Source organism: Felis catus, chromosome X (genome assembly GCF_018350175.1).
Source record: "Felis catus isolate Fca126 chromosome X, F.catus_Fca126_mat1.0, whole genome shotgun sequence".
NCBI classification, from domain to species: domain Eukaryota; kingdom Metazoa; phylum Chordata; class Mammalia; order Carnivora; family Felidae; genus Felis; species Felis catus.
The window spans coordinates 27,933,742-27,957,896 of NC_058386.1; the positions used below are offsets into that span (position 1 = coordinate 27,933,742).

A 24,155-nucleotide genomic window follows, 5' to 3' on the forward strand; every position below is an offset into this window, starting at 1 on the left:
CTCATTCATCAAGTAACAGTAACCTCAGGTAGAAATGCAGAATTGTCTCCTTATCCTCAGAAAACTACACAGCCATCTGCCCCAATATTTTAAATGACATTTTTAGCATGGAAAATATGACAGGCACACTCTCATAAGACAAACAATGCCAGGAGCTTGCCTTAGGAGTGCTTTCTTTGGTAGCACACACAAAAAAATTAAAATGAATGAACCCAGAACATTTCACATAAAAATCTGAATGTATGTTTTCCAACCTTACAAACATCACAGTTTCTTTGAGTTTGAAATTCATAATGACCATAGTCTCAAAAAACTTGAAAACTTTTTTCTCTAAAAACCACTTGAAGAGTGATGAATAAAACTACATTGAAAATCAAATATATATTCGAAAGAGTAGGCAAGACTTAATTATCAAAGTTCCAACAGTTAAGAAAATATGCATTCTATTGATCTTTACCCTGTATTCAATTCTTCGCAGTAACACACTAAGAAATGTTTTCTCCCTCATAGCTTCTGAAAATTCACAGATGACATAGAGAAATCTTGTTTTCTTACAGAGCCAACCATTTCCCAACTTGTAAAACCAACTCAGGAACGACCCTCAGTGTCTTATGCCTGGATGACTGCATGTATCAAGTGTGGTCCCCATCTACTGCTCCCCATCACATTCCCAGCCATAATCTTACTCTTTATTAAATGGCGTCTCCTAGAGGACAACAAAGATAAGTGTTCAAGGAAAAACCAAGTATCTAAAGGTATAGTTACTAATGAAGAAGTGAATAATCAAATGCCGTTCACCAGAACACGGCTGCCACATACAACATGAGTATACAGTTATCTTCCGGGCACTTTTACACACACCAGAAAGGATTTATGGGCTCTTTTGAAAAGTGACTCATTTTCAATATTGCTTTTAAATCCTAATGAACATCCACAATGTGAAAAGTCATAAAAGGTTCCTGAACCAGTAGAGAATGATAGTATCGTACACATATTTAAGGGATGTTTCCATCTCTGTATTATCAACATACTTCTACGCTTTAAAAACATATTGGTCAAAGTGTGGTAAAAGCAAAAAAAAAAAAAAAAGCTTTAGCATCAAGATGAAACAATCTTAATGTGATACTATTCTGTGTCATTGAATTGTTCGCATTTGCTAATTTTTAATTAGACCAACTTCATCGTTCTACATAATTTTGTGAAAGTAAAATGATAGGTACTATTTACAATAACTTTTATTGAGTGCTTGGGTGTCAAAATAAAATGGGTCCATTTGCCGGCAGATTTATCTGTTCTACTTTGTACGCTTCCTATCTAGCTCACTCTATCTCCATATAATCCAATACAGAAGGTAATTTCAAAGGCTTCACATTCAGGTCTCGATGCCTCTTTCTCAATACTGCTTGACTAAATGCATTGTATTATCTTCCAAATTTAACTGTAACTTTCATAACACCTCCCAAATATTCATCTTTAGCTGGTGCTTCACTTCTGAATTTTAATACAGACTCTCCTAGAGCCAGCTGATATCTCACTTCAAGTTCAACATATCTAGAAAGGAGCTCATTATCTTTCCCCCAAGCTGCTTGCAACACCAACTTCCCTAGTTCTGTAAATAGAAGACTACTTTTCTCACTCATCCAAGCTTAAAATGTGAGTCATGTTATTTTTCAACACTTCACTCTAGTAAAATCATTGTGAACTCATTCACCATGATCTACTTGCTTTCTATTCCCAGAGACACCATATCTCCTAGTCCTCACACAGGAATTAAGGCAACAACCTCCTTATAGGGGTATAATCTCCTTCTCATGTCACCAGTTCCATCCTGTGCACTGTGATCAGGTCAGTATGCTACAAAAACACGGCTTTCATTAACCTATTTTTCTATTCAAAAAGTACAAGTAGAATAAAGCCTGAACTCCAACATTATAGTCAAGGCTTCCCCTAACATTGCCCCAAGGACCTTTCTAGCCCTATTTAAGTGTTCCCAGTATCAACCTTTCTTACAAGCCTATTGGTGAACTCTGTGTATTACCCCCCACCTTGGCCTTTAGAATGTTTTTAATCTTTGGTGAAGAGCCTAAGCTCCTGAATGAGAACACCTAGACTGAATTGGGATGCCACCATTTAGTAGCTGGGGGATCTTGCACAAGTTATTTGTTCTCTTTGAGTCCAGTTACTCTATTGTAGCGTGAAGATAAGAAGAATATCTACCTTACAGGGGTGTTATGAGAATCAAATAAATTAGAATGTTGTCTGAGATACAATAAATGCTCAGTTAATATCGGTTACTATTTTCACCCTAAATCCTATGTATCCATATGACATATGATAAACACTCAGTAAATATTGACTCTTAATGTTGCCTCTCAAAACTGTACCCATCCATGACTTCATTAAAAGATAGTCTTTTTGAAAACATATGGTTTATGAAGAATAAAATAAATGCTTATTGCATTAGCATTTCTACTTTGCCAAGGTATTTGACAAAGTCATTAAATTCTGATGATGAACATGGAGAAACTGAGACTCAGTTAGGCAATGTAGCATTCTGAACAACAAAACTTGCTGATTAATTAATCTGTATCAACGCAGAGGGTAGTTTCAAGGAGGATGCCAAAGGGCTTTGTATTTGTTCTGCCCCATGCAGTATTTTCATCAGGGATTGTTTGGAGACATAAAAAGTTTGTAAAAACAAAACAAACCAAAACAAAACCATGCAGAGAGAGGAATGAATTCCATGAACACCCCATGAAGATAAGGGATTTGCTGTCTTGTTCAACATGGAGTCATTCCTTGTACAAAGTAGCCACTCAGAAATGAATATTTCCTGAGAAACTTAGTAAATGAAGGACTAATCATGGGATAATAAAATCAACATTTCATGGAACTCCTGAACGATCTAGAATTTTAAATAACACAATTCCTAGTGTATAAAATCGAAAGGACCTGATTGGCCAAATGCTAGCAACAATGTTACCACCAACTACAAAAATGCTACAAGTAGATACAAATAGCTTTTATGAAACACTACTACAACATGATTAATTAATAAAGCAAGATAATGCAAAGTCAGATTTTTATTAGTAGTACATGTGGGGTCCAGATTTCCTAATCAAAGACTGCCTTGCTTTTGTTAAAAAAGGTCACTATAACAGAGTAAGGATTTGAATTATTCTGTGTGGCTCCAAAGTGAGTAACTTGAATCAATGGGTAAAAGTTACTTGGAGCCTGAATTTTAGTTGAATACAGGAACAGCTGATTATTGCTATCAATGTTTTTTTTTTAATTATTTTTAAGAGCACTAATTGTAAAGTAGTGAGTTTCTCCTTGCTGAAAATACACAAGCAGAAGCAGGATGCTGACATATTAGGGTCTATGTTAGCAATAAGACACTTCTCACATAAATATTTCCCTAAAATTTTACCAACTTATAGTAAATTCTGTCCTCTGAATTCAAAAGGTTTTGTTTATCTGTAGCAATGCAGCTAAAGAGCAACAGAATGCAAGTCAGATATGTAATTTTAAATGTTTTAGATGCCATACTAAAAAGTAAAAAGGATCAAATTAATTATACTTTATTTACCTGATATATCCAAAATATCATATAAACCTATAATCGACATAAAATAGAAGATATTTTACATTGACTTTTTCATATTAAGACTTCAAAACCTACTGTGTATTTTACACTTCCAGCACTTCTTAATTTGTAATAGCCACATTTCATATAATAGCCATATGTGGTTCGTGGCTACTTTTTTTAGACAGTACAGATCAATAGTAATTATTATAACCATGACTTTTGAAAAGAATGGTTATTAGTTTGAAATACATCACAAGAGTAATGTCTTACTAGTGTTAGTCAAGCTGCTGATGTTTTATTTAGTAAATTTTAGTGGATACAGGTAATTTTTATGATATCCCTCTCATTCACTTACATTCAAATATGTTTTGAGAGGAATTTTGCCGAATTCTTCTGGGGATAGGAAAATTTATGGGAATGGGTTCCACATGTTCTAGCAGGAGTTTCCATTCCTCATTTAATGTACATTGTACTGCAGTGTCTCTTACATGTTCAATATCATGTTATATGGCTTTTAAGAGTTTATGCTTTGTCTCACCAGTAGGTATTTAATCCTTGAAGTTTAGGGTATATATGCTCTATTTTCTGTAGCAAATATAACTCCTTTTTTCGTATAGATGAGGTACTTACTATATCAACAACTAGTTTTAAAGCATCCAATATATTAACTGAAGTAACCAGTGACCAATTTTGTAACCAAAATAACCATAGGTACTCAACCCAATTATTTTGTCTGTACTATTGGCATGATCAGACTAGCCATTTGACATGCATGTGATTATTACTCTTCATTCAGATACAAGGACTTAGAAAAATTTAAATGCTTCCTTAAGACTTCACTGGTTACCATTAGGTCATCACAATTTGAATATGGAAGGTACTTCCCTGACCAATTAAAGCTTTACATGTCATTCCTTGGTCTTTCTTGCCTTTGTAATTTAGAATTCTTATAAAACTTTATAAAAGAAACACATAATGAGCAAGCACCCAAAATTTAATAGCTCCCTCTTGAGTCAGCAAAGCTTAAAACATATAAAGTATCTAGTGTTTGCCTTTTAGGTTGAGAATTATGATAAATTATTTAAAGAAATTGAAAACAATGGTGGATAAATCATAATTACTGCATAAATTACTTCTATTGAATTTAAAGAAAATATATGACCACAGAACTAGAATCACAATTAAATCACACAATGTTAGACAATGCACACAAGATAGGTTTTAGAATACATAGAAAATAATCAAACAAAGATCATAATATCATAGGGGAGAGCATATACCATACACCAGGCATAGGTTTCCCACAACTTCGTTTTTTACTTACCTTTCCATCTTAAGAGCTTTAACATTGACTGGATAGTCATACAAAATACAAATAAAGTAAAACATGAGGAGGGTTAATAAACAGATAAACGGACACAAAAGAAAGAAGAGACAGAGAAACTGAGAAAGACAACGCTTTGTTTTCCTTGATTTTTAATGTTTCAGATTGCTTAACAGCTATTAATTGTGCTTTGCTGTACGATTTAGGATTAATGAAATTTAAGGCTTTGTTAAATTCTTAGCATTAAAGGTGACTTATATAACAAGTTAACAAACAATAACAGACTGAAAAAAGCAAAATCAATTACAAATTGATTCATTGTAAATTGGAAGCATTCAAATTACTCAGATACACTTTATAATTTTTAAAATTTAACCTTACTTTTAGTTAAATATTACTTCTCACGTGCAAAGATACACTAACATAATGACTGTGTTTACACAGACAGCAAAGTAAACATTTGTTAATGTGGACCATGTAATCTCGATAATCAGGATAAATGGCCACTACATTCAAATTACACTAATACTAAATTGAAAATAAATAATCCAAGTGCTACAGATTTGTTGAAAATGGCTCAAATTGGTCTCTTCCTTCCATTCTGCAGCTTTGAAAGTTTATTTATAATTACAACATCGGTATAAAAAATAAAATAATTCACGGAAACCAAAATGAATAAATTTTCAAGGACCAGTAACATCCTGCAATACAGAAAAGACATACTGAGGATATGATATGAAGAGTTATTTTCCAATCAAAATATCTGGAGAGGGGAAAAAAAACCCACAAAGAGAAATAAGTGTATTAAAAAGACCTACCCAGAATAAAGATAACCGGGTAAACTAGTTTATAGCTTTATTCATTCACTTATTTTAACTTCATAAGAGCAAATTCCAAAAAACATAAGAAAGTAAATTTAAAAAATAAAGCCAAATTGACTCAGAATAGTGACATTATACTAGTTGGATTCTTTTAATAATTAGGTAAGTGAGTGGTTTATCTTTGATGCTTCCAAGATAAAGATGTGAAAATGTGGTAAGTTCCCAAATTTATGAGTTATTTGAAGGGCGCTACTCAGTACACTGGTTTTTGAATTGATGAGATTAATCTCATGGTCATACTTTTCAGATTAGATACAAAATATACTGACTGGTTAAGATATACTTGTGGTTCAAGAATCAGCCCACTGCCTACTTATTGTTAAATATAACTGGAAAAATATTTCTCTACGTCATGATTAAATGAGTTTAGTAGTAGCAACTGAAATAAGAGAAAAAAAAAGGATTGTACTGTAAAAATACATGAGGGAGACAAGCGAATTAAAAGCAAAAATACAACACTTTGGACAACTGTGTGTTTTCTCTTTTTTCTTCTTTTCTCTTGCCCTTTCTCCCCTCCTCTCTCACTTCTCTCTTTTTTGTTCAATTCTTTTTGTTTTTAATACAAAAAAGTGCACTGAAATCATTTTTTTAAGTGAAGTTGGACAGGTTTATATTAACGTATAATCTAGCAACAATAAATACCTAATGATATAAACACAGGTAATAAAGTATGCTGAGGGGCAGCATGTGGGAGTGGACCAAGCAATGAACCTGGATCTGACATTTTTCTAACCAGGCTAACTGTAAGAACTTACGCAACTCACTGGCTCTCGGGGCACCCGTAAGTATCCGAAAGTCCCTGGTCTGAGGAAAGATTACTTTTGCATGTGTTGACTGATCAGAGAAATAACTGTCTTTCTTAAGGGATCCCAATCAGGAATCACCAAATAGCTTTAAGCATTTTAAATGTCACACTAATAAGACCCAGTTAGTTCTAGCAAATGACACTGCTCAGCAAACTCAATAAACATCTACTTGGAAACCATTTTAACTGATTATAAAAAAGGATTTGTTATCAAATTTTTAACAGAATTAACCTTATAAAAGGATAGCAAATTACAAACGTGAAAAAGAAGTTGTTAATATAGGAATTCTGTTGCTAGGTTAATTTCTTATTTATTTCAGTGAAATACAATTAGCAGGTATAGTACTACATACTTTGGGTATTAAACTGCTCATATTACCTGAGGATTTCAACTGTAATTGGTACGTATTTAGTATTCTACAAATTATGCGATACCTATAGATCTTTACCAAAGTTTTTATCTATGCTTTCTGCTATAATTTCTTTGTAGAAAATTTCACTAAAAAGTGTGTATGTAAAATGTGTATGTGTATGTACATGTGTACATACCCATGTATGTATATCTACATACATATACACATACACACACATATACAAACGAGAATAACTGTACCAGTTAATGGACTACATTCTCTTCTGTCAGAAGAGGCGTTAAATTAGAAACACACTACAAAGGGGAAAAAGATAAATATATTTGTATTGATAAAGCTGACTACTGAAAATTGGGTTTTAGTTAAAAATTTCAAAACCAATAAATCTTATTCCGACATTCTAGATCACATTTATAAGTGGTATTCTTTATTTCCAACTGATGCTTAGGAAAGCCAAAATACCTGTCTAAACTATCATTCAAGTATTTACACATTACTTTTCACATATAAAGCCACCATTTAAGAGAGATTAGACCCAACCATGTGGTTTTGTGTGTGTGTGTCTGTGTGTGTGTGTGTGTGTGTGTGTGTGTGTGTGTGTGTGTGTTATATTCTATATTAAACGGGAAACTCACTGGCTCTCTCAGAGCCATGTATATTTATCTGCAAACCTCTGGTCTAAAGAACGATTATTTTTGCATCTGTTAACACTGACTGGAGGTCAAAAACTTGACACTATAATTATTATAGCAATAAAATTATGAATATTTACATATATGATGCCAGACTGTCTAAATCTCATGTTACAATTACAATAAATATTTCTAGGGAAACTGCTACGTGAATTTTAAAAGCAATTTTAAAGTCCATTATGGAAATTAAAGAATATATGGTATCAAATATCTAATGGCACATAAATCTTAAAAAAAGAATTGAGGACATAATAAACAAGTTCACTTTTCTTTTGGTTAGTACCAATTGCAGGGCCAATAATTCAAAATTTCAGCTCCATAGGAATAAAGACAATTTAAATAGGCAAATTATATGTGTAAGTTTCATAATATTTTGTAACAAAGTAATTGTCTATACTAATAGGCCATAGTTAGACAAAATCTATTTAGACAATATTACTTTGAAACTAAGTATTTTGATGCATATTTTTTTCTTGAAACTCATATGCAGACTTTTATACTCGGTGAGTCTTGAATCCTGAGTCACTTTTCAACTCACCATCTTTTTGGTCCTCACGTAATAATTTATGTCTAGGTTAGTTCTCAGTGTCTTTACACGAGTGGTTCTCAAACTGAGTCCCCAAATCATTAGCATCAATGTCACCTAAAAACTTCCTAGACATGCAAATAGTAGGGAATACTGAATCATAATCTCCATGGGAGGTGGGCAGGGGGGATAGACAGAAATCTGTGTTTTAACAATTCCTCCAAGTACACAAAGGTTTGAAAGTCACTGCTCTAGATTGTCACTTCCTTTGCCTTCCCACAGATATCCCTTTATTTGAGATACTCACTGTTTCTCACCTAGACTATTGTGATTCCCTAGTTCCTGTAGTTTATTCAGTTGCATTCTCTTCACAACCACTGTTGCACTAATCTTTCAACAGGGCACGTAAAAAGAACCCATTAAGAACTCCTCACTGCCTTTTGAATTAAGCATAAACTATTAGTCTGTTTGTCATGATCTCTCCACGCTGTGTCTAATCATCCTTTACAGTGTTATCATCCACAACTAAGCTTCATGCTCCATGCTCTACATTTTGTAAGTAAACTGAATGTACTCTCCACCGAACACTCCATACACTCTTGGGCTTTTTCATCGGTTTATCCTGAATTGTTACCTCCTCCATGTCGCTAGAATGGCTGCTAAATTCACTTAGCATACACTCATTCTTGGACCAATATCCACAAACATGACTTGTTCCGTCATTAAACAGTAAGCTCCTTGAATCCATCACATCTTACCTAGCAATACAGGGACCACAGAACCAAACATTGTGATCTGAAATACTACAAGGTTGGCGAGAGATCATTCATATTGGTCCCTTTTCCCAACAGTTTCTTCATTAATCCCTTAAGATCTACCTCAACTATCATCTCTCCCAAAATGTGGACTCCCATCTCCAACTTGGCTTCTCCCAACATGGAGAGGGGCAGAGATGCCGTAAGGAAAAGGACTAAGGACTCAGTTTATTTCTGCCCTCTATGCATCTGTTTCCTGCCATCTTCTTTTCCTGATAATATCTTCCTCACCATCACCATGCTAAGCCACCAGGTTCAGATTCCCTAAAACAAAAAGAGATGTGACATGTTGTCTTTCCCCACTGATTCCATCAACTTTACTCATGGTTAGGAAGTTACCACTGATTTATTTTGATAATTCTGACCATCCCCAATAAAAGAGCCATTTTCTCAAAGTGATTTCAAACAGATTACGAGGATTAAGCTTTTTCAAAGCAATCAGATACTACTGATAAACCTCAAGGAAATGGGAAGAGGTATAATGTATTTTAAAGGTCCTATTTGGGACAAGCAGAATTTCCCAGCATTTCCTATAATGGTCCACTTGATAATATGTAAGGCTGGTCCTTACAATGGAAATAGCAAAGAAGTCTTCTTGATCTCAGCCCATTCCAGCAGTGACCCGAAAGAAAAGCAGCCATTTCTCCATTTCTTTTTCCCATCACTTTCTCTCTCAACTCTCAAAATTTGGCTCTTCAAAGCTAACATATAATATGATGGAAATCATTATTGATATTAATTATTTTTTCATTTTGCGTCTATACGTGTTTTTTTTAAATGCATGCTTTTACGTATCCTAGGCCATTTGATATTTACCACAATTGTGAGGTTAAAATAAGACAAATATCAGCTTATGACTTTTCTAGATAAAAACATGGCTCTGAGAGGTAAAGGGTCATATATATGATCACATCCCCAACAACTTTTGTGGCTTGAAGGTAAGAATTTCTTCCTTGCACCATGCTGTTCCTCATTAATGGCTCAAAGTTACCACTGTGGAGAGCTGCATCTGATAAGTTCTCAATTAATCTAAACTGAGGACCTCAATGCTCACTCATCTCCAGATTTCGTAATTTCTTGTCATGAACAATCATTGCAAGAGATACAAACTTCGTATTCTTCACCAAACAATGAATCCAGGGATTGTCAGCGAGTTTTCAGGATAAAATTTAGCTCTATTCAACTGCCCTTTCTAGGTGACCTTTAAAAGAATCCTGAAGTTAGTTCTTCTACTGAGTCACTTTTCTACCCATATACATTTCCAACCTACTTTAATTAATTTTATCATTGTAGATTTTCTCCCAAGTTATTCTTCTAAGTGTAACTCAACCATAAGAAGGGCAATACTCCAACCCAATCTTACCTTGCATAAGCCCTACTGTATTAGGAGCTTAATTTTGAGATCAAAGGTCACCCCAGAGAATTCCAGCACTTCCAGAATTACCCTACTCCATAAGCAAAGACACATACAGGTCGTTATTTTAAATTCCTTATTGCATCAACAAAAGATCACTGGACTGTCAAATTTTAGAACTCTTCAAAGCTAATCTAACTAATCACCCCTCATGTTAACTAATCTAACCTAGAAATTTTACACCACCTTCTATGGACATAACTTGCACCACTTGAATCTTACCACAGGAAGGAGAAAGATACAAGGACAGAAATCCACCCATCCAGGAACTCTCCTGTTACCTATTTTATACATTCTGTTCTAAATAATAACCCTTGGGGGCTGGGAGGGTGGGATGCTTTCTTTTTAAGAATTACTAATCTGGTTTAACTCCTTTATCTTACAAACACTAAAACGGAATTGCAGGGAAATCACATGTTCGGCCTAATGCTGACAAAGTTAGGCTGGGAATTCGGTCTTTTATGTCCAATGGTCTTAATATTATACTATGTGCCTGCTGGAATTACCTCATTAATTGAACATCTTCATAAGGATGTACGAGCGTTAAGCACATATGATTGTAAAAACTATTTAAGCTTGTGTTTGTAAACCTATTTTTAACAAGTATTTTTTGTATCCTTGCATATTTCCACACTCACTAGCACAGTGCAATGAATGTATCAGCAAAATGTTAGATGAGCTCTACCTCCATGTTTTTGGTTTCAGCATGATGATAGGGCATAATTCTCTTTCAAAGCCCTGCATCCAGTCATCTTTATTAATGTAGAGAAAAAGGAGTACTTTGAAAAGTGACAATGTGATTCTCTTGTTAATTAATCTATCATCGAAAATACTGATTTAAAATCTCTTTTATGCCGTTCTTCAGGAAGGAGAAAAAAAAGAAGTGCATCAAGTGGCTCTCTCTATGGAAGTAAGTGACAAAGTTGTACAGAATATAGAATGAAAATTCACAAACTTCTCTTGGCCATGCTAAGTCTGTCAGCTTCTATCACGCAGGTTGATTTCTCATTTTTCAGCATCTACAAGTCACAATCTTGTGACATAACTTGTCTCAATCTGCTATTGAAAAGGTCAAGAAGATAATGCCATGTTTTCTCTTAAATATTCTGCAGCTTAGTGATATGTATAACAGGAAGAACATAAAACCTAGTAACGAAGGATTAGCATCCATTTTTTAAGATGACTGAAAGAGCCTTTGGTTGTTTAGATATTACATATTCAGATGATAATCTCTAGAGGTAAAACCAATTGTCTTAAGCATCAGAATAAATTCTTCCAAAAACAATTATATGCTCTGAAAATAGAATTTCGGAGCCTTTTAGATATTTTCCAGGTGAGGACAGTTTCCATAAAATAGCACATAAATGAGTATCACTAACTAGTTAACTTAAACATTGCAAAGAAGCAGCAATGAATTAAGGTAAGCTAATACTTTTTTGCCATGGGAAGGCGAGCTTTGGAGGGTAACTATGTTTCATGCATATAAAGTATCTGAAATTCATACCACGTTACCACATATTTTAGAAACTCTTTTAAATATGTACTAGTACATGTAACAATGATACATTGGAATGCCTTAGAAAATGTAGCAATTGTAAATCATGCTATTATGGGTGTCCATATTTATCAAAATGATTTTCAAACATATTCTCCTATTGTTCCAGGAGTCAGCACTTACCTGACATATTACATCATATTGTCTCACAAGTATTTCAAGAATGTTTTTCTCATTTAAGATTATTTATAGCAATTATCTGTATATGTAAGTACACATATTTATTTTACATACATTTTTGTGTTTTAAAGCATATCATGTATATTGAAAAATGTGTCAAATGACATCTTAGAAAATTTGGGGTAGTTCCTTGCAATTTGACACTCACCCAAAAAAGCTGGATTTCTATTTTTATATATTGTTGCAAGCAACCTATTAGATAAGATTTTTGTCTTCATTAAATGTTACACAAATATAAAGGATTATCATGCAAAATTCCATATCCCCTGGTTCTTCATTAAATAGAATCAATATAAACAGACATATAAAATTACAAAATTAGGTTATATAAGCTTTGCAATTATTTGTTTTTATGGCTTGAGCATGTTATTATAGCCTAATGGATTTTGTCACAGTACGTATCGGCAATTAGCAAGAGCAAGTTAAATACACATACATACACACATGTGCACAACCAATAAAGAGAATACAAACACCCTATATCATGCAGGAGATGTACAAGGCCCCATTTTTGATATGTGATCCATATTACACACAAGCAATATTATATTTGGCATAAGAAGTCAGCAGTGCTTTCCTTAGATGGATGTCTTTTGTGCTTTTGTTTGTCGTTGCTGGCCTGCAGCATGCTATTTGTTACTTTGCTGTAGGTTACCCCTGAAAGTACATATGTAAACCAGTACAGAATGCAGTTCTAGAATAGCTGTGGCATGTAAAGAAAAATGACAGAGAGAGGGAGACAGAGAGACTGGTGGAGGGGAGTGGGGAGAGATTGATCTCCCATGAGATTCAGGGGTAAAATTTCCTTAAATACATTTTGGCCTTCATTTTCGTTTTGAAAACCTTGCCGTGGGGGTCGCCCGCCCCCTTCAGAGTACTGCGCAACCTTCGCAAGAGATCATTTATCACTAGTTTCCACCTTGGAGCAGATCTTCCTACCTTTCCAGTCTTAATTCTGTGAGAAATGGCTGCAAATCGATGGTTGAGCTCTGAGATTTTGGGCTCTACTACTTTCCTGCAGTGGTCGCCGCGGTTTGCCATCAGGTTTGCTGCTTGGTCTCGCGTGGAATCCACCTTTGGGCGCATGTCATTCATTTCAGCCTTTAAACGCTATATTCCGTGAGCAAGAGACAGGGCTTGAAGTTAGTAATTAAGTGGAAGTTGAGAGACAGCAAGAGAGCGAGAAAGAGAAGGAAAGAATGAGCACATGCAGAGGAGTTGAGAGGGAGGAACGAAGTCAACTTCCATAAAAGAGAGGAGTAGAGTGGGAAATGTGTGTGATCTCAGGAATACTGGCCACAGTCCTGGTCTAAGTGTGATCTATGTTTATGTAAAGTGTTTACTTAGTCTCAGGAGGCGCGAGGGATGTTTTCTTGGCTACCCTTTGTTGCCTGTGTCGACTGTAATATTTTTTCTTTAGTCTTATTTTATCTTCACTTGACTCAGTTTCATAGCTGTGGGGTAACCTTAACGTATGCTCGGGAAGAAAGGCAGCTGAGGAACAATTTTCTTTTCCTTCCTAGGTGTCATGGGGAAAAAATGGACTTTCCAACAGATAATAATTCAGTGTCAAAGACAGAGGGATTGACGAAGGTTTTGCCTGACTCGAGAGGTCAGAGAGACTCTAAGTGAAACAACTCAGCTCCTATTATTCCAAAGGCCTTGAAGGAAATGCCACCTTAAGATGGCATTCCCTAGCTACACATCAAAGGACAAGAGAGAGCAAAGTAAGGTACACAAAGGAGAGTAATTTGTTTTGGGGATAACCTGAAATATATCAACAGTTTTTCATTAAAAATGAATTGTAATCTTTGGAAAATAGGCACTTCATAAAAAAGAAATGAATGAATCGTACGCACAGAAGCTACAGTTTTTGGGTGCTCCTTAAGTAATAACCCACTAATTAAACACAATTTTTTCTCAGCAAAACAGAATAAGGACTCATTAATTCAAATGGAATTTGTTATATTTCAAGTCTTCCTATTTAAGATGTTATTGAAGAGAGATAATATAGCATCAACAAGAGAAATTCACACATTATACCTCTCATATCCTTTTATAGCCACCATCTTTAAAAAGTAAAAATTAAGTTGCCTTTGAGAAAGATGACTTAGGATGTCCTAATAATTGGTTCTAATACACAAAGAGAGAACACAAAGCCACGTTTACTTTACATATAGTGAAAAATAAAAACCATCCAGTTTTATATAAGCTCAACATTGTTATTAATTACTAAGATTTGGATTGCATACGCAAAATGCCCAGATGATTGGATTTCAGGTTTTACTCAGAATGGGCTGTGGATGATACTGGAAAATGGATCCTTGTGTGAGATATAAGAACGTACTACGACTAGTAAAATGGGCAGGAGTTGGCAACATGACACCAAAATAAATCCCGCATCCCTTTGTCATCAGAGTTTAAATTGTGCATAATGAGCTGAGAGGTGGATATGGAGATATCCAGATTACAAAACTCTTCAAAGTTATTAACTCCCATTGGAATTAAGGAAGTAGGGAGGGAAGGAAAGTACAAAGGCAGAAAGGAAGGAAGGAAGAATTTTTTCACTCTTATTAAGAAGTCCTTGATGAGCGACATAATTGTGCAATTAGAAAATTACTTTTCATAATATTTTATTTGCTACCTTAAGTATGTCTTCTTTTTGCTGAGGTTTCTTTTTCTCAGATTCATCCAAAAGTGCATCAGCCTGAATGATCCAGTTTGTGATGTAATCCACATTCTGGTCAAAGTTTTCCATGTGTTTCTGGTATTCCTTAATGTTAAAGAGACATACCATGACATATTATTGATTAGACAATATTCTTAAAAGAGTTGTCCTACTTTCTACAATATTAAAAGACACAAAAAAGTAGTATCATTCAAAATGCACTTAAATGTGGTCTCCATACAAAATACGGCACAGACATGGAAAGATATTAAAACAGAGTTGCAGATGTTGAATTAAGAGCCACCATTTATGTGGAGCTGAGGAATTTACAGACACAAATATTATTATTCAAATCACATGTAATTTCCTTCTCATAATGCAGAGGGCTTGAAAATCCTCTGGCCTCTTACCAGCAAAAGGTTTAACCACTCTTCTGCTCGGGAAGTGACAGCTATCCAGTTACTATTCAGAAGACTCAGTTTATCTTCCACCAAGGCCTCCTTCTTGCCCAAAACCGTTTTCAAGGCCTCTCCTAGCTCTGTGACACTCTTTAGGTGAACCTTCTGTTTCTCAATCTCTTTCTGAGTAGCCTGTGAAAAGGACAGTATTTGAGCTTAGAGTAATATATTGTAGACTTAAGATTTAATGCTTTTGAAATGACCGTGTATATGGTTACTATAATAAGATTTTTTAAGGACTTAAACCTTCCATGTGTCTTTATGGGTTATGCAAATCACACTATAAATATTGGAGTTTCCTTATTGGGTATATATAAACATATAGGTATACATAAACACGATTAATTTCTATTTATTTATGATGATATATATTTAACAGATAAACATACACATTGTCCACTGAAACATATTTATATTTACTTACTTTGTAAATATACTGAGTGAAGACAGGCCTTAGAAACCTTATCTACAAAGAAGCAACTGCTTTTAGAAAAGTCAGTAATTACTGCACTCTTACATTTCTACAGCAGAAATTGTCGGCATTTTGGTGCCACAAACCTATTTGGCAGTTCATTAAACTTAAGGACTCCTTCTCATAATAATATTTTTAAACCAAATTTAAATCCATCGGATTTTAAGGAAAATGAGTTATACTGGAATACAACATACAAAATGTCTTTTCCCACCTTGTAAGACAGTAATGCCTATTTTCTTTACTAACGTGTGTAACTAGAGTAATCGAGCATCAGATCTTTAGGATGATTTCAAAGTAGGCACGACCATAACTGGCATTTTGAAATACATACAATGACTAGAATGTGATATAAAATGATCTGCTCTCTCTACTGGTGGCCAAGTCGCAGAGACTGCTGAGATTGCTGAGGTCTGTTGCTCGCATTCATAACTGAAAAAAAATGCTAACTTTCAATTAGAGGTCTATGAAAATGAAGAGGTAATATTAAAATCCCTTAAGAGAGCACTGCTGCTTTCTAAGTCTTAATTTACAAAACGTGAAAACAAGCACATTTAATATGAGAAATCATGTAGAAAGTTGCTAGAAAAACTGATCCTAGTATAAATGTTTACTGTCGGCTCCACCTCCAGCCCTTTTCTTGTGATCTATCATGGCTGACCAGGTGACCAACTTGCACCTCCCTGCCTCTGCCCCGGTCCCTAACTGCCCACATACAGTCATTGGATATTCACCAGGGAGTAAGGCAGAGCAGATATTCTCAAGAAGTTTAACTAAAACATACAGGGACTGTGATAACACACCAGCTTAGAAGTCATTTAGAAATGAAACGGACGTCTTCACCACAGGAAACCTAAGTCATGGTAGGACAAAATCGCTTTGGAGCAGCAATAGAAAGAGGAAGGAGCCCACCTGCGAAGAGGCAAATGAAACCTATGCACAGAGAGTACGAGAGGTGGTCCACGTAATCAAGAGAGAGGGTCTCTATGAGGCCAGCTTATAGCCCATTTCTAACTCCTTGATGGTCTCAAAGTCTCTTTTCTATCTTAATAATAGAAAAGTCTGAATAGTTGCTGTGGCTGGCTTTCTTTCACACCACCCGGTCCCATTGCACTCAAAACCGCTATGTATACACGTCTTGTTTTTGCTTTTCACATGACATAAATAGGGGGAAATAAATGAGGCAAAAAGATTGTAGAAAATGCGTACAAAAGACATGGTTTCTCCTATTCTAAGATATTCTTGAGTATTTGTATTTTTCTTTTCCAATATAAAAATATCTGAAATTGTTATGGGCAGTAATTTATGGGAAGTAATTATGGGCAAATGAACTCAGGGGCTATCACGTAGAGGCTTCCCTGTAATGCAGGTGTCATCTGTACTACATGAGTTAGCTTAGCAACACAGAAGGAATTCTTTCATGCATCAATCATAAATGTTACTGAGCTCCTACTAAAAACATAACTGTTGTAGCAATGGCATAGGTGATTCTACTTAATATCTTCATGGAAATTATGAGAAATACTTCCTGTGCAGGACAAATATCCCCTCTGGAGTTTGACGTGGGAGTGGTCATGGGCTACATTTCAGCCCTTTCATTCCTTTCCTCTGCAACCTTGTGTATTACAGAACCTTTACAACCTTCCGTGGTGGTCATTGTTCCAGGCACTGTGAATAAGATGACAGACAAAGTCCCTTCCTTATACGATTTAGACTTTAGATGTGTTTGTCAAAGATAGGGAAAGGTATGCAAATGAACACTGCCTACTTCCTGCATTCGCTCCAGACTAGTGGCTTGTCACTACAGTTGACTGATTCACAAAGGTAACACCTCACAAAGTTGAATCTTATTTTGTATTTGGATTGTTAATTATATCTTAAATTGTCCTCAAGATGACACAATGTTTTGGCTTTGATGTAAAAAGTTGTTGTGCACACAGACATTTGTCTCTTCTATGCCAGGCAATGCAATTAAAGGCAATGTGAATTTCCAAACCTCAGAAGGGCTGAAGTTTTGCATTTAGGAAATATTGTTGCCCATAGTTCATGGATCACAACCAACTATTATGGGTTAAACATCTGCCAAAAATCTACAGCTAATTTTCAAGAGAGAATGTTTAATGTCCAGGGATACTTCATTCAGCTAATGAAAAGAATAAAACAGGAAATGTAGACAGTTTCCAGTGTCACTCTAGCTTCCTCAATATTATAAGATAGGATTCAGAGATACTGAAGTTCTCTCCATCACGAACATGAGCTTGAAGAAAGCAGTGATCATCATAATGGTTCATAACTGCTTATGTCCAAAAGTGACTGATGAGAAAATTTACACTCTTACCATAAAAAAAAAAATAGTGTTAAACCTTTACACATGGTATTCAAGAACGAATTGGTATTAAGTCATTTATATAAATGGTATTTTCATTAGGAAAAAATATTGTGCTCATTTAATAGATTTTTAACTTTTCCCTACAATAGTTTTTTTTTTACAAAAGCTTCAGTGTATAAAACAGATTTATTTTAAATTAAAAGTATGCTAAGCAAAATAAGTCAGAGAAAGACAAACATATGATTTCACTCATATGTGGAATTTAAGAAACACAACAGATGAACGGAGAGGAAGGAAAGGAAAAATAAGCTAACAACACAGAGGGAGGCAAACCATAAGAGACTCTTAAATAAAGAACACAAACTGAGGGCTGCTGGAGCGGAGGTGAGTGGGGGGATGGGCTGAATGGCTGATGGACATTAAGGAGGGCCCTGGCTGGGATGAGCACTTGTTTGTTATATGGGAGTGACGAATTACTGGGTTCTGCTCCCCAAACCATTACTACACTGTATATTAACTAACTTGAATTTAAATTAAAACAATTAAAAGTATGATTTTAACATAATATGATCTTAGACTTCAAATAAACATACCCATCTTGCTTTCTGAAGATCTCAATTTCAATTAGTAAATTTGGTTTTGGTGTTTAATATCCACTCTGTACTGTGCCAATCACTGCCAGAGATTAGAAAGGAGCTAGTCTTTGCATACCTTGCTTTAATTTTACCCACAGTGTAGCTGCAGAGTAAAGCTAAAATGAAAATAATTTGATATTGTACTAGAAAGCACATAATTTGTTGACAAGTAGTAGTCATGGCTAGGATGAGCTTGAATGGCTTTAAAGGAGAGGTGATACTTGAAACTCAAATTCACCATAAAGGACTACATGGTTTGGACCGACTACGGACAAAGTGCAACATGATGAAAAAAATATCAAGGTCAGAATCAAAAGCCACCGAAAGGAAAATATGGGGTACTTATAAGAAACTAAAAACATACATTTTAAGATATTAAGGAACCAACCATTCTCCCATTTCTAATAGTTTCCCATATCACAAGAATGTCTATATTTGCTATTTTATTAAGAACTGAACTGCTAGGTTGAACTCCAGCTACTGTTTCAGCCATTCTCTCTATACCCTTACTCACGCCTCTCTAAGGGATGAAGTTATTTACGGGGTTGGTGAGTTGGGGAGAAAAGAGTTGAACAAACACGATACTTCCTTCTCTTAAAAGGCATCCAATCCTCAACACACAACACTTCTCTGGCTGCCTTGTTGGGTGAGACATGGAGAGGGTTCTGAAAGGTAAACCCTTCAGAATAAACAAGTTCAAATTCAGTGACTAGAGTGACTAAGTTGTAACTCAACTTTTAGGGTTTTTTTTTTCAATCATGGAAGTTTTTAAGGTTGATTTTAAGGCTGAGTACATAGCAAAATCATGCACATTCAGTTTTATTTTGACCTATATGACATGGCCTTAAGCCCAATTTTGGGAGTTTCAAGAGCAGCTTAATGTGAAATATACACTGGGCACTTGGGGTTTCTAACGACACAGGAAAAATATCAGCTCGGAGTAGAACTTGGTTTAAATATAAACTGCCATAAAGTCTAACATATTTTTATTGTCCATATGTTTAATTTGTAACATTTAATAGCTCCCGAACAGTCAAAATATTAAACACTAACTTCCATGATTTCAAAGAAACAAATCTGTTGTCTACTTCTTGCTAGCCATAGCAATTTTCAAATGCTACTCCAACTTACTGATAATACAAAAGGGGTGGCATAGGATACTTTCTCCTAATGAAGATACCCATGTGTTCATGTGAAGGATGGCCAATACATTCTGATTCATTCCTCTTATCTCTAAGTTAACTCACTCGAGTCTAATTTAAAATGGCATGAGGTTCCAGGATGCAGCCAGCAGCTTATCAACTCACTTCACTGATGGGTTATCAGGATGGGAAAACTTGTCCCCTTGGTCTCTGATGATCACACCGTGACATGAAGGAAACATTTCTGTTAATTTTATATAAAGGTAAAATGGTAAAAAACTGTACAATTAATTATCTGGCCCCAGAGAAACACCTGCACACCTATTTTCTGACTGGGGCTGAGAAACATAGCCCACTTGGGCTTGATCTCACATGGTCTGCTGGCTTCCACAAGTTTTCCTGGAATTTCCCATTGACTTACAGTCTTTGGCTAAGTTCTCTGATTTCCTATCATTCCCTCTCCCCACCCCTAGCCTTTTTCATCTCTAAGGGTCCCCTGTCCCATAGATTCTATCTTCATTCAGCCCCACATCTAGTAAAAAATGTGCCATAATACCATTTCCATATACTTTTCCCCTTTTACTAAGATGGTACTAGATTCTTCATTTTAGCTCTTTGTTAATCCCTTATGTAAGTTCCCTCTAATATTGATGAAGCGTTAACTGAAGCACCCAAAACGTATCTTAAAAGGTTCCCCTCCCCAAGTGGGTTCTGCATTTTAGTCAGTCTACAGAAGTATTAGACTATTTCATCAGGAATGGGAGAGAGTTCTTTCACCTTTCGGTACAAAATGTATTTATGGGAATAAAATTTAAAAATTACATTACTGCAATTCTAAAATGCACTTTGTCACATTAAGATTTCTAAAATTGACATGACACTTACAATTTGTATTTATGTTTAAGGTGGTGGTGTTTCTTTTGAGCCACAGCAGCTGTAATTAAATCAATGGTGCATCATACAATCTAATATCTTCAATGTGATAAAATACGTTACTAATTGTCTTCTCAGGTCCCTACATTACTCTGCCATGGCTAGAGGTTTAGGACATATTTTATTATTAGGCTAATGTGACGGAATAATATAATGATAAATTCAGAAAGAACATAAAACATTAAATGGTGGATTTTATGGCAATGTGTATTGACTTTTTATTAATAATGTATTGTCTATTAAAGAAGAATTTCATGAAAGCAAAATGTGCAGAACAGAAATTATAGCTATAACTATAATGACAGTGAATAGTGACTCCAATGGCATTTAACAGATGTTCTATTTTCTAAGTAACAGCTGCTTGATGCATTCATTGTACCAAGTTAATGGTCTGCTAGTGTTATTTCACTTCACAGATAAATTACTATGCCCGCTTTAAAAAAAAGATATGTAATTTTTCATGGGAATGATAGTGTAACAGACTTTAGAAATAAGTAATAGTTCTCATGCTTTTATAGCTAAAAGGAGTGATGAGTTGAGGCAATTATCCAGATAATCTAGGACCAGAGGCCAGATCTCTTTAAACTACGAAAGGTGATTGTTTAAAAAAAAAAAAGTACAGGGCATGGTTTACTGAACTGAATGTAGATCTCGTCACGACCACTTATATTGCATTATCTAGTGGTTCGCAAACTTTGTTGAATTACTAGACACACTGGCCACATTCAGGTCAATTACATCATAATCTCTAGGGGTGGGCTCCAGGCACTGAGAGTCTTTTAAATTTTCCCAGGTGATTTCAGTGTGTAGCCGATGCTGAGAAGCAAGAGGAAAACAAAATGATACAGTTTGTCACAAGATTTTACTGGGTGATTGTCATTAAAATTGTAGGACTGAAAGGACAGCAGAAAGATAACCGAGTCAACTTATCACTTTCTTCCGAATGCTGAATATTATAAAAATCTGTGCCTGAAATCAACGTGAAAATCACAATGATTTGTTACATGAGTGGCTATTTAGGCATCAATTATTTTGCATTACTTAACACCCTGAATTGAATTCAACATTTGTGTCTATGTGTGATTCTTTCAGTCAACTCTGGGTATCCGAACACTACTTTACTTTTAGTAAAACCTAACGGTCAACTGATGAAAAATGGTAGATATGTACGATCCCCAAAGCGGATAGATCTAAAGTATTATAGAACCAAAATTATTTTTCCACGGAATTATATTTGATCATTGTAATTTTTACACAATACTGTGAATATTAAAAGGGCTCTAATGTAGCTGAATTATTTAAGTGGCTTTGAATTTTTGACTACCCAAACTAAATTTGGAATGCATGAAATCTGCTACTGGTTAAATCAGAAAATCATATAGATTAAATTTTGCTGAAGCTTATATTTTCCAAACATAATGATATCATCTGAGATATAAACTTCTATTTAATCACATAACTATCTGCTTTCTACAGTTATATTTTTGTGCTCAATTCATATACTAAATAATTGTAGCCATATGGGATATTGAGAATTGATTTACTTATATCTAACTAATCAAACTGATTTTAAGACATTAACAAATGATATTTCAAATCTGCACTTAGCCTTTGTATGTGTCAATGTATGTCAATTGGTTTCCATACAACACCCAGTGCTCATCCCAACAGGTCCCCTCCTCAATACCCATCACCCACCCCCCATCGACCCTCAAAATATCAGTGTGAACAATAAGTACCTTTTTGGGTCACTTTGGTTACGTTACCTTAAAATTACTAGAAAATATGACTTCTAACAATAATTACAGTGGGGGCACCTGGGTGGCTCAGTCAGTTAAGCGACTGACTTTGGCTCAGGTCATGATCTCACAGCTCGTTGAGTTCGAGCCCCGTGTAGGGCTCTGGGCTGACAGCTCAGAGCCTGCAGCCTGCTTCAGATTCTGTGTCTCCCTCTCTCTCTGCCCTCCCTGCTCTCGTGCTCTGCCTCTTTCTGTCTCTCAAAAATAAATAAATGTTAAAAAATAATTTAAAAAGTAAGTAGTGTGGAAAAAACCTACTGAAATCGGAGACAATACTGTACTGCCAGTACTTCTATTTTCTCATCTATAAAGTGGGAGCATTTGATTAGATGATGCTCATATTTCCATTTGTTCTAAAAGTTATCACAACGTTAAAAGCACATCAGCATTTTTCTCTTCTCTCACAGTGCTTTGTCATTATGTTTTAATTTTCATCTCTTCAATTGCCATTGATTTTATTGAACATGTATTTACCGAGCATACCCTATGTGTCATATATCATGTTACGTGAATGGGACACACCAGTGAACAAAATGCACATTTCCACCTGTTCTCTCAGCAAGTGAAATTGTTAATGTCCATGTATCAGTCCAAGGAAGTAGAAACTGTCATGACAGCTCAGGAATCCTGTGTCGTGCTAGTACACTCCCCAGCTGCTGGTAATCACTTCTAGTTTGCCTTACCATTTCCTTCCACTCTTTCCGTGTCTACTCTATAGACATCAGTGTTTGTGATCTCAACCTGGCACTCTCTCTCAACAGAGATTAGAAAGGTATGAAGGGGCAGGCTGCCTGGGTGGCTCAGTCCATTAAGCACCCGACTTTGGCTCACGTCAGGATCTCATGGCTCATGAGTTTGACCCCCACGTTGGGCTCTGGGCTGACAGCTCAGAGCATGGAGCCTGCTTCGGAGTCTGTGTCTCCTTCTCTGTCCTCCCCTGCTCGTGGTGTGTTTCTGTCTCTCTTCTCTCTTTCTCAAAAATAAATAAACACCAAAAAAAAAAAAGTATGAATGGGGAATAGGTCTGATCATGAGATGGTCACCAACATTACTGTTACAGTTCCCCTAAGGCATCTCTGTTCTCCAGACCATGCGGCTAGGAATGATCTCCCCTTTCAAAATATTAATATTAATTTCTCTCTCTTTATCACCACTCTAATAGAGGTAGACAGTTTGAATTTAAAAATACAGGGAAAGGGCGACTGAGCTTTAGAAAGTTCAAATTAGCATTAACAGCGTAACTTTTCAATTCCCATTATTATAACTTTTATCTCATTTCTGTTATTATTTTAAGATGTCTGCTTCCTGTTATTTGAATTTAAACTGTTTTCTTTTACCTTTTAAAACTTTGGAATACATTTTCAATGTATTCATCTTCTCTCCTCTACCTGCAATCTGGAAGTGTAGTCATATGGTGAGAGTTGACAGCACAGTTTTCCTCATTCTTTCTCTCCTCGAGACTGGAAAATCTGATCTGGGATACCTCAGATATTCTCAGGTTTACAGTCTTTTCCCAAGTACATGCTACTTTTAAAGACCTGGAAATGTGTCATATAGCACTATCTTT

At 35.5% G+C, this 24,155-nt stretch overlaps 1 protein-coding gene across 13 annotated transcripts in view; it reads right to left on the reverse strand.

Annotated features, from left to right (window-relative positions):
* DMD (dystrophin) overlaps window positions 1–24,155 on the reverse strand; it is a 2,379,610-nt gene that overhangs the window by 1,192,482 nt on the left and 1,162,973 nt on the right. For all 13 annotated transcript variants that reach the window (XM_045050793.1, XM_045050788.1, XM_045050791.1 and 10 more), the window contains 3 exons: window positions 15,231–15,410; window positions 14,797–14,925; window positions 13,092–13,262 (listed from right to left, as the gene is read on the reverse strand). In XM_045050793.1, coding sequence (XP_044906728.1) covers window positions 13,092–13,262; window positions 14,797–14,925; window positions 15,231–15,410 — 480 coding nt within the window. The remainder of the gene's footprint in view (window positions 1–13,091; window positions 13,263–14,796; window positions 14,926–15,230; window positions 15,411–24,155) is intronic.